Here is an 11,651-nt window from a genome sequence, read left to right as displayed (position 1 = left end):
CCAGCATGTGTTACTTGAGACCCTGTTTCAATACTCCAAATATGCCCTCAAAAAAACTTATTCTTTTTTTAAAAATTTTTAATTAAATATTTGAAAAGAATAATTTGAGGGGTTTGAATACCAGCACCCACATGGTGGCTAACACCATCTGTAACTCCAGCTCCAGGGGAATCTGATGCCCTCTTTTGTCTTCCACGGGCATTGCATTACATGGGTGCACTTACCTGCTCACAGGCAATACACTCATACACATAAAATAAAAATAAATATTTTTTAAAAAAATAAAAGAATAATTTTAGCCACATATAGTGTGAACACCAGTAATCCCCACCATTCAGGAGGCTAAGGCAGGAGTATCACTAGTTTAAAATCAGCCTAGACATATAAAGAAAATGAAACTATTGGTTTTTAATTACTATAGAAAATTGTTTTTAAATTCTTTACAAAGTTAATTAAAATGCCTCTTCTTATGATTTCTTCTAGCTAAATAAAAAAAGAGAACAGATAAATTATTCCTCCTATATTTAAAATGAAAAGCAAATAATTCATCTTAAACTAAAATGTATTCCTTTTTCTCAGTTTTATATAGTTTATAACCAATTCCTTGTGAAATCACTGCTATTCACTCACATTTTAATTATAAAAACAAACTTTAAGTGTATAACAAAGCAAACAGTAAGAATTAACATTCATTTAGTGGTTACCATGACCAGGTTAGAAAACAAACTCAACACCACAGCCGCATGAAATAGGTATTGTTTTTACCCTACTGTATAGGAAAGGCTCAGAGAGGTTATAAACACTGACAAAGTTGAAGGACAAATTTAAACTTTAGCTTACAAGCTCTGGAGCTTCTCCTGTGACACCCTTGTATGTTGCCTACTTATCCTCTGAGCTTCTGTTAAGCATAATCATTACACCATGAAAGTATGCAACATTCACCCATTAGGTCATTGTTAAAAGATCAAAGCTCCAGAATCTATAATTTCCTGCTGGAGTATTTCTATAAGCAGCATAAGACACTGTCTATTGATACAGAATATCTACAAATTCACCCCAAAGAAATAATTAGAATTGTGGTTAATACTTAAGATAAGGCTGTTCAGAAATTATACAAAAAAGTGTTCATGGGTCAGAAGAGGGCATAATATCCCCTGGAACTGGAGTTACGGAGAGTTGTTAGCTGTCATGTGGGTGCTTGGGATCAAACCCAGGTCCTCTGCAAAAGCAGCCAGTGCTCTTAACCATTGAGCCATCTTCCCAGTCCCAAAAATATATTCAGTGTGTTCTTAACTGCAAATAAAAATAAATGTTTAAGGGTAGGTATTTAGTTCGGTTTACTTCAATCCCCAGCACTGCACAGAAAGTTAGGTGTAGTAGCACACATTTGTAATCCCAGCACTGGAGAGATGGAAGCATGCGGATCAAAGTTCAAGATCATCCCTTGAATACATAGCAAGTTTGAGGTAACCTTGTTTCAATAAATATATTTAGAAAAACGACTAGAAAGAAATAATAGTAAGTAGTAAACTATTTATTATATGACAGTGTCACCTACAGACTTTTCTCACAATATTATTATAATATAAATTCTTGTCAGTCTCGTGTTGTAGATGAGGAAATTGAAGCACCAAAAGGTCAAGTATTCTACTTTTTAAATAATGCTATAAGGGGACTGGAGATGGCTCAGGGGTTAAGAGCACTTGCTGCTTGTCATAGTTGGCATTGGTTGTCAACCTAACAAGCCTAGGAAGAGGTTACCTCAATTCGGGACTTCCATCTGTCAGATTGGCCTATGGGCATGTCTATGGGGCATTTTCTTAATTGTTGAATGATGTGGGTAGGCCCATCTCACTGTGGGTGAGGCCACCCTTGGGCAGGTGTTCCTGGGTTATATAAGAAAGCAGGCTGAGCACAGACCAGAGGAGCAAGCCAGCAAGCAGTGTTCCCCTATGATTTCTACTTCAGCTCCAGGGTCTTGCCTTGAGTTCCTGTCTGACTTTCCTCAAACACTGATTGTCACTTGGCAGTGTAAGATGCAATAAACCCTTTCTTCCATAAGTTGTTTTTGGTCTGAGTATTTTATCAGAGCAATAGAAAGCTACTGCTCTTCCAGAGGACAGGAGCTGGGGCCCCGGCATCCATAACAGGCAGCTTACAATTGCTTTCCTATAGCTCCATCTCTGGGGACTCTGATGCCTTCTTTTGGACTCTCCGTGCACCCCCAACACACGGCATGCATACACACACACACACACACACACACACACACACACACACACACACACACGCAAATAAAAAATTTTAATAATAAATCTTAAATAAAAGTAATAATAACTGGTAAAGGCAGCATGACTAAAATCCAGGATCCATCTGGCATCAGCGTCTCTCCTGTACTTTTGTTATTCTAAGTGATGGAATTATATATGATTTTTCTGTTTGGTTACTTTTAAGTATTTTCAAAATCTACCCAATAAGTGTGACTTGTTTTCATAATCATGAAAAATTATTATTGAAAGGCAAATGTGCAGATCTGGTTATGTCTCACTCTTCATCATGTCTTTTAGCATCAACTGACAAAGCTGTTTTTCCCTCTGTATCCTTCAGCCACAGCACAATAATCCAGGCACCCTTCAATAATCTTTTCCTTCATAAACAGCAGATTTACTTAACACTGCAGAACCACCTCCGGAACTGCTCCATTAGGATGATGAATCAGGAAGTTTGCACGAGTAGGCAGGTAAATTTGTCACTACCTAAGAATAATGAAAAAGTATACTTTTATGTTCCAAAGGCTCTGCCATGAACTTTATTTATTTAGTATTAATTTGTATAGGAAATATGAGGTTTTGTGAAAGATGATTAAATATTTACATAGAAACTTTTTAAATGAATTTTAAAACATTTTATCAATCCTCTAACTGGCAAAGGAAACACATAAAGGTAAAAATATCACATTTAATATTAACAATTTCTACTGTGTTAATGAAACTGATTACTACCTAGGCCTTACCAACTTTATTTAATTTAATCAATACTAGTCTTATTTCCTTTCCTACCACTGAGAGTAGAAACCTTGACTTGCTATTTTAATTCACATTATATGTGTCAATTCATAGCATATGTGAGAACATAAATTCAGCCATCTCTTTGCCTAATGATAAATTGTTTATGAGGACCCACAGAGGTGATGGGATCTCATGGGATCTTATTTCATTCAAGCCTCTGTTTCTACAAAGAAATCTGAATCACCCAAAACTGTACCTGTCTTTCTTCTGAATTATAAAAGTGGATATAACATAAGGAAGCTTTGAATGATCTTCAAATCTTGCTTTAGGAGATGTTTAGGAGAAAGATTTTGTTTTTCAAAATAGAAATACTACTCTTCTTATAGGGGTAGATTTCTTTGTAGACCTTTAGTGAAGTGACCTATACTTTTTAAAACTTTCTAAAGCCTTCCAATTTTGGAAATACCAACATACTTAGTGTTGATCTCTTAATCTGCCTCAAGAAGCCTGGCTCTCACCCCCTTCCACCTCCATACTTATCCACCTCCATCGCGTATTCCTAACTTGTCACCACTAAAGAGAGATGATCACATTTGTCCTCAAATGGTGATTCTGAAAAGTCTTTTCCCTTCCCTAAGGGATTAAAAATTGTCAGTCAGTGAGATTTATGTTTAAACTATTTAAGAATTGCTGCTCACCTAAACTATCTAGATTAATTTAAATGTATGTACATCGGTGGTATTTGGCCAAATGTGTTTTATGAATCTAGCCAAATATCTTGAAACTTTGAGTCAACATTAAGATATCAAAGCATTCACATAAAACTCAGAAGCCCCACCACTACCTGGGTCCACTTTCCACATGACCAAGTACAACCCTGAACCATGCTCACATGCTTGAGATAAGTTCTGAGATCTGTCCAGCCTTCACTCATAGGGGCCAGGTGAGTCCTTTCCACTGGACAGCCTCCTTCATTTACAGGGCCTTCAGCGTTGGAAGCATTTGAATAGATGACCCCTAATTTGAACAAAACCCAAGAATCAATAAAAAGGGGGGGGGGCGTCAAATTTGGGATGTTTTGGAAGAAGGGATTTTTATTTGTTTTGTTCTGCTTTTTGCTCCATAGATAACTTTCTGAAGTTCCATGTACAGGAAGTACTGGGAGCGTAAGGATATACACATTTCAAATCATCCTTTGGAATACATACATATTGCCTATGCCAGATATGCATTCTTTTTAGTATCTAGACACTGCCATTTCAGCATAGTATATGTGGTTCTTATCAGGAGGCACTTAGAAACACAGGACCAGTTCTACTGCATGTTCCAATACAAAAAGCAAGAATCATGTAGAGAGAGAACTGTCTCAGCACCCCAAATGCCAGCAGTAACCCAACAAACTTCCAGAACTGACCTGTCCAAACTCTAGCACACCCCTGACTCTTCCTGGTCCGGCTAAGCACATGCTCTGTGTCTGTGTGTATTGCCTGAGCGTGTCTACCCATTCCATAACTTAAAGCAGGGCACTTCACAGAGTTGACTGGATCTGAGCTTCTGTGGAACACAGAGCTTGTTGCCATAGCAACTGAAAGGTGAAGCTATGTGACTATAAATGAAAACACATCGCTGGACTACAAAGCTCCAAAGGCTAGGCTGAATCATGCAGTTGCCAGGAGCAAGACAGAAATTACATTTCTGAGTAATGATACATTTCGTAGCAGTGAACCTGAGTCCTTGAAAGACTAGGTATACTCTGTGCTACAGAGAATACTTTCCCCTGCTGTTACAATTCTTATCTATCTGCTGTTAGATGTAGACCAAACTGATGCTTCCCGATTCTGCAAAGTAAAGGAAGATGAAATCAGAGATAAATTAGGAAGCAATCTGAGATAGTCCACTGGGGTCTCCATTCCTGTCTGCCTTTGAGACATTTCTTACTGATTCTCTATTCCATTAGCCAAGAGTAACACCACTTTCATTATTGAACCAAAAATCAGACCCTCTGTTCTTGCAAAAGGTTTGTTTGGATTTCAGAATCTGCTTATGTGCAGAAGTATTAGACAGAAACAAGACATTGGAATTAAGTTTAAATTCATTTGCACATTTATTTTCGGCAGGCTTTTATTGAGCATCTACTATACCCCAGGTACTATTCTAGGCAACGGCAATATAGCAGGGGACACCGTATTGCCCCCCCTCGACAAGACTATATTTGAAGGGAACCAGGAATAAGTAAATTAAGTGATATTCTAGTAGATTAAACATCGGTATATGCTAAGGGGGGGCATGGAATGGATATAGGGTATTGCTAGGTGGTCACTGCAGCACTTGGAGTGACTGAGGAATTTGCAGGTATATGTAAGCCACAACAGGAAACAGTTTTCAAGCAGCAAGAAAAACATTAGAGCAAAAGGTAAACAGCAATGCCATTTCATCCTGCCTGCAACTGCAAAAGTGCACCACTGTATCACTGTTTTCAGGGTGGACTCTCTTCTCTCTCCACTGCCCAATTTCTAAGACCCATATCTCATGTCATTCACAAATAACTACTCTGTGTTACTTCTGCGTCTCCAGCCTTCAGTGTCTCCACACCCTGACCCATCCTCAGAGAGGCTCTCCAGAAATCTAAAAACAGGACCAAGCTATTTTCTCCCAAGGACTCTCCAATGGCTCCCAGAGCTGCATGAAGTAGATAAGTGGGCCTCACACCTCAGCTAAGTCTCCCCTGCTTCATTTCCCTTGCAACTGACATGTAGGTAAAGAGTGCTAAGTCCCTCGAATGCAAACTGTTTACTACCTCTTTTTCTTTCATGAATTGCTCCCAAGCACCGTCATTCAAACCCAGCTCATAGAGCTCTGTCGCCTCCCCCAAGCACTGCCAGAAAAAATTAATACCACATCTCTACCTAGGTACCTTAGTTACCTACCTGTCAGGTTAGGAGTTCCAAAGTATGCTGACATGAGAGTGACATCACTTAACTCCTGCCCATCCTTCAGTGCCCTCTCAGAGACTGGCATTGTGGGTTGCTGAGAGGCCAAAGACAGAAACTGGGCTTCAACATTACCACACATTCAAACCTTCCAGTCCAGATCACTAGTGCTCAGTAATCAATATTGCCTTTGCTTCATGCCTTTTGCTCTGACTTCTAGCCTCCCTTTTTCGAGTGTCACCTAGATGAGATCACCTTCCTGCCCACAATGTTGATGGCATCTTATCATCTCAGAGCAACCCAATCTTCCTTTCTGACCCTTAACTCCCACCTTTGGCCATTCAGCAAGGCCTCTCAGTGTACCTCCTAACACCACTCTACTCCTAGTCTCTCTACATCTGTGGCCATTGGTTATCTAACATCATGTCACCTCTTACCGAGAGTGGGCCATTGGCCTCCACTCTTGCCCCCATTCCCCTGCCTTCAGGAGAAAACTAACTCTTCCATGTGAGCCACAGGCTTCTCTCATTAACCTGGTTTTCACCACCTGCTCCCTCACATTCCTCCAAATCGCCTCTATTCTGAGCCTACACAGAACAGTCTCTTGCCTAGAACTTCTTCTCTTGGCTCCTCTTAGCTAACTTCTACTCAGCGCAGGTCCCAGCTTAGATACACACACTCCCAAAAATACTCGTAAGATTACACAGTTCCCACAAGGTGGATGTGTTCCTTCCCCAGTCTTGGTGTCTTTCTCTTATGTGGAGCTCAGTTTATGGAACTCCAGCCCTTTCTGCTCTTAGTCACTTGGAGGCTGTAGATATGGTTTATCTCCTGATAAACCCTCAGAGAATCATTGCACAGAAGGAGAACTTCTTAGACTCACACCTTCTTAGAAGCTAGCTGCCCTCAGAGAACAACATTACAACCCCTTCTCAAGGAGGTAAGTCTGCCTAATTCAGGAAGTCAGCAGGACTAGTTGAATCTTAGAACAAACCTTAACCTCAAAAAAGTGATACTTCAAGATGGGACTGATGTGCATGTCTGTAATCATAGCACTCAAGAGTCTGAGGCAGGAGAATCATCATGAATTTAAGGGCAGCATGGACTACATAGCAAGAACCTGTATCAAAATATATATATATATAGTAGCATCCATAAGGCAGAGGGGAGCGAATCTCTGTGAATTCAAGTCCAGCCTGGTCTACATAGCTAGTTCCAGGCCAGCCAGTGATACGTAGTAAGACCTTGTCTCAAAAATAAATAAGAGCTGGAGAAATGGCTCAAAGGTTAAGAGCACTGGCTGCTCTTGCAGAGGGCCTGGGTTTCTCAATACTCAGATTCGTAATTCCAGTTCCAGGGGACCCAATGACCTCTTCTGGCCTCTGCAGGCATTACATGACTTAGGGACACTACATACATGTAAGCAAAACACTTGTATACATAAAATAAAAATAAATAAAATAAGTAAATAAAATTTTAAAGCAATACTTTGGGCTCATCTTTGTTCTTCTTTTCCAGATTGGAAAGAGAGAGCACTTTCTTTGGAGCTCTCCAAGATCAAGGACAACGTGCACTGTATTTGACCACAATGTCCTTAGATTAAGCTTCTTAAGGTCAGGAACCAGCGATTCCTCTCACCCTCACATCCTTCATACCATAGCACACAGTAAATGCTCAAACTGCTACATAATCACAGAAGCCCACCATGCCCTGGTCCCAGAAACCTGACCAGTCTCATTTTCCATGAACTGCTTTCTGCCTCATGAGTCACAAACTCCACAAATCAAATCATTTAACTTTTAGAAATAGGCCATGTTCCGCTGACCATCCTAAAACAAAGACCTCTAGACAGGCTGACTAGATTCACCAGATGGACAAGTACTGGGGAATGGCTGGGGGTGCTGACAACACAGAAGACAGTAGCAAGGATATCAGAGTAAAAGGGCTCTAGTGTGTTGGGGGTGGGCTATGGGAGGGTGCCATCTGGGAAGTGGGTATATAGATGAATAAGATTGTTTGGGATGTTCTGTGTGATATACACACAAAAAATCAACAAATTTAAAAAATGAGTTATATTTAAAGAGGAAGCATAAAAATTTACATAATGTTAAGTAGTAGAGGTGATAAACATTACCACTGAAATCTACCTGATGACTTTATAGCCATACACAGGTGCGAAGGATCCGAATACAACCGACCATGACTAGTAATAATCAGATACACACAGATTAGAGATGCATGTGCCAACATCTAAGTGTTATTAGCAAAAACAATGAGTCTTTCTATAAGAAACAGTATATTTTAAAATGAAATGGAGATCTTTTTTAAGGTTAAAAACTCATTCAATTTTATGTCTTACAAGGTTTATACTGAGTTCAATATTGTATAAGTTTATTAATTCAACTGTAAACCTAAAAATTTTATAACCACTTTTGAAAGGCATGTATCTTTGCTCTGGAAATTGTTATTGAATATGTTAAAGCTATAATGAAATACTTCTAAAAAATTTTTTTAATATAAAAAAATAGGCCATGTTCCTTCACTTGCTGAAGGAACTTGTATGTTATATGCATATGTTATGTACACATGCCTTGAAAAACAGGTTGTGGTATCAGATCTCCTGGAGTTGGGGTTATAAGCAAATGTAAGCTGCCAGATGTGAATGCTGGAAACCAAGCTCCAGTCTTCTGAAAGCGAAGCAAGTACTCTTAACTGCTGAGCCATCTCTTCAGCCCTAGGTAGAAATTACTTTAGAGGTCCTATAAATTTCAACTTCTGATTCCAAAGTCAGTTCTAAGATCTCCAGGTACCCTTTTCTGCCTCTAGGGCACACATAGTTTTACTCATCAACACATTATACGATACCATGTTTTCAGTCTATTGGTGTCTGGTGATAACTCATTAGACTATCCTTTTTCACGCAAGTTTTAATATGACATGGCGATGTGTTCTGTTCCACAACATAGTACAGATATCCACTCATGTCATATACTTCTTATGCTCACCCTGTGCCAGGCACTTTGCTAGCAACGAGCAGTAAACAAAACAGATGTAAAAGAGAACTGCATATATGAGTAAAATTTTAAGTAGGATAAAGAAATACTTTTAATGTTTTATAGAAAAAAGAAAGAACATTAAGGAAATATCCAGCCAAACAATAGCAATAACAAAAAAATCTACTTGAACTCCTACTTCTTATAATATCATCAGGAGACAATGAAATTATGTTGACTAAATTCTAAGGGAAAAATATTAAGTGTGACAAATCTAAGCAAGCTTGGACATGCTCACCAAATGTTAAACCTGATTATTTCTGGGTGCCTCTTCTAGGTCATATGTTACTCTGTGGTTTACTTAACTACATTGTTTAAATTAAAACTGGGCAGGAATCATTTTTATAAAAATAGTAGTTATTAGTCCAGATAACAAAAGGTTATAGCAGTACATACCAGTTGTCAAAGAATCTACAAACAATGGTACATGTTTCCAGTTTTCTTAAGAAAATTTAACCTTACCACAAGAGATAAGGGCATTTCCTTTTTCATTCCAATTCTTTTTTATATCTACTTTTGTTATACTAAGTTGATTTCAAAGCCCAAATATGAGTTACTAATCATAGCTTCAGAAACATAAATGAGACTATTTCCATGTCAGATGCAGGGATGTCTTTTCAACTATGGCGTCTCCCTGATAAATGCCCAACAACTAGCATTTCCCAACAAACAACTGATTGAATGTTTTCCTCAGGGGAACCAAAGGCAGTTGTGGGCAGAGTTCTTGTTTTGTTTTTTGTTTTAATTTTTTGCATCCCAAGAGCCAAGCACAGAGTCAATTCTCGATAGATGTTTACTGAATTGAACTGAAACTACTCGGTCAAGGCATAGCCTAATAGCATTTGCTTATGACAAATGAAACCTTTCTCTTGGCTATGATAACAATACTCAAACTCAAGGTTTTCAGTGTAGTGTCTTGTACTTGCTCTCAAAAGCATGAGGTTCCTTGGAACCCCCTCTCCCCTGCTTCACAGATGTTCATAGACTTTTCTTCCCCAAAGAATTCAAACTTCAGCCTCCATGTATCAGGAGACAGACTAACAGGTGTTCTCTTGCCCAGAACCCCAGTTCTCAAAACTTCTATTTTTCTTAAGCAAAAAAAAAAAATTCAAAATTGTCAGACTGCAACTTTTAAATAAATTTAATTTTCCCCTCTCAAATTGCATTGTCTAATGGTATCAGGACTGGGATTGTGGTTTGTTTAACTTTATTATTATAATCTAATGAATTTTCTACCTCACAGAACTCTTGTAGGTCTCCAATAAGCCAGTTCTTAGAAAAAATACAGGCTTTGCTCCTTCCTTGTTTGTCTTTCCAAGACTCTGAATCCTTGTTTTTAAAGAGAAACAGTACCAACAAAACGCTAGCAATGAACAAATCACTTTTGGAAAGAAGGTTCTCCGACTTGAAAGGCTCAGCCCACCTTCTTTGAGTTAACATTTGGAACTAATGCTCCCCATATTTTTCTGGAATGAATATTTCCATGCCAGTCTATCAAACTGGAAGGGGGGGGGTAATAATTGCTGGATTACTTTTTCTACTTGGCTAAAGAAATTCTGATTTTCAGTTTAAGAGTTTTAACCTAGGTAGGGATAGTGTCTGTCTAGACACTTTTTTTTTTTGCTTTTTCTCCCTACTTTTCTTCACTTCCGTATTTGATTTCCAGTATAGGTTCAGTGGGAAAACGTTTAAAAATAAAAGCCTGGGGGACACAGAAGCAGACTCCACCAGGAGGTGCTCCTTGCTCAATTTCTATCTGGAAGGGGAGTCAAAACATGGCTTAGGTTTTGACTTTATTACATTTCGTTTATTTGAGAAAAAGGCGCCAACAGCCACGCCTTAGGACCACAGTTCCATCCCTGTGATGCACAAGGTGGAGAGAACTTTTTGTTTCATTTCTATGTGGATATTCTTTGGTGTTGAGCAGCCTTGTGAAAGGATAACACTGCACAGGGATGCTGCTTTGTCTTTCTTACCAACTAACTACGGAACTATCGGCTGTGACCTTCGGACTAGCTTTGAACACAGCGCACTAGGGCTTGCCATCTGCTAAAAGTAGAAAAAAGGAGCCCGGCGTGGTAGCCCACGCCTTTAGTTCCAATACTTGCAAGAGAGAGGCAGGCGGATCCCAGTGAGTTCAAGGCCAGCCTGGTCCTCATACTAAGTTCCAGGCCAGCTGGGGCTACAGGGTTACCCTGCCTGTCTTGTGTCTTGAAACACAATCCTAGTCCTTTTTGTTCACAGATGTAAAGTTCCTTTATAGGAGATACATGTTTCTATTTTTTGCTCTCTCAACTCCCAGTTTTGCCTCCTCACACCTCCCTTCAGTCCGCTCTCTCCTCCCTCCTCCCATGGACCCCTGTCCTGTCTCCTCCCTGCGCCCCTGGACCCCATCCTGTCTCTCCTCTCCGCTCTCTGGGACCCTGTCCTCTTCCTCTCCTCCTTGCGCCCCAGGACCCATGTCCTCTCTCTCCTCCCTGAACCCCAGCCCCCGGTCCTCTCTCTCCTTCCAGCACCCCAGGCTCCTGTCCTCTCTCTCCTCCCTGCTCCCAAGACCCCTGTCCTCTCTCACCTCCCTTTGCCCCAGGACGCCTCCCCGCGCAGGCTTACCCAGCAGAGAACCTGGGCCACATAGTAAGCGAGACGTCCCAGGAATTTTG

General features: G+C 39.9%; 1 protein-coding gene across 1 annotated transcript in view; it reads right to left on the bottom strand.

The window, feature by feature from the left end:
* Nucleotides 1–11,645, bottom strand: part of LOC103729553 (2,4-dienoyl-CoA reductase, mitochondrial-like) — a 30,737-nt gene extending 19,092 nt beyond the window's left edge. The window contains exons 1-3 of the mRNA XM_029560892.1: nt 11,602–11,645; nt 5,936–6,035; nt 3,901–4,025 (exon numbers count right to left, since the gene is read on the bottom strand). Of these exons, the coding sequence (XP_029416752.1) occupies nt 3,901–4,025; nt 5,936–6,026 (216 nt within the window). The 5' untranslated portion in view covers nt 6,027–6,035; nt 11,602–11,645. The remainder of the gene's footprint in view (nt 1–3,900; nt 4,026–5,935; nt 6,036–11,601) is intronic.
* Between the last annotated feature and the right edge of the window lie 6 nt (nt 11,646–11,651).

Source organism: Nannospalax galili, unplaced genomic scaffold (assembly GCF_000622305.1).
Source record: "Nannospalax galili isolate Female #2095 unplaced genomic scaffold, S.galili_v1.0 scaffold872, whole genome shotgun sequence".
In the NCBI taxonomy this organism is placed as follows: domain Eukaryota; kingdom Metazoa; phylum Chordata; class Mammalia; order Rodentia; family Spalacidae; genus Nannospalax; species Nannospalax galili.
Note: the sequence above shows the minus strand (reverse complement) of the source record. Positions and strands in the feature narration are given on the sequence as shown.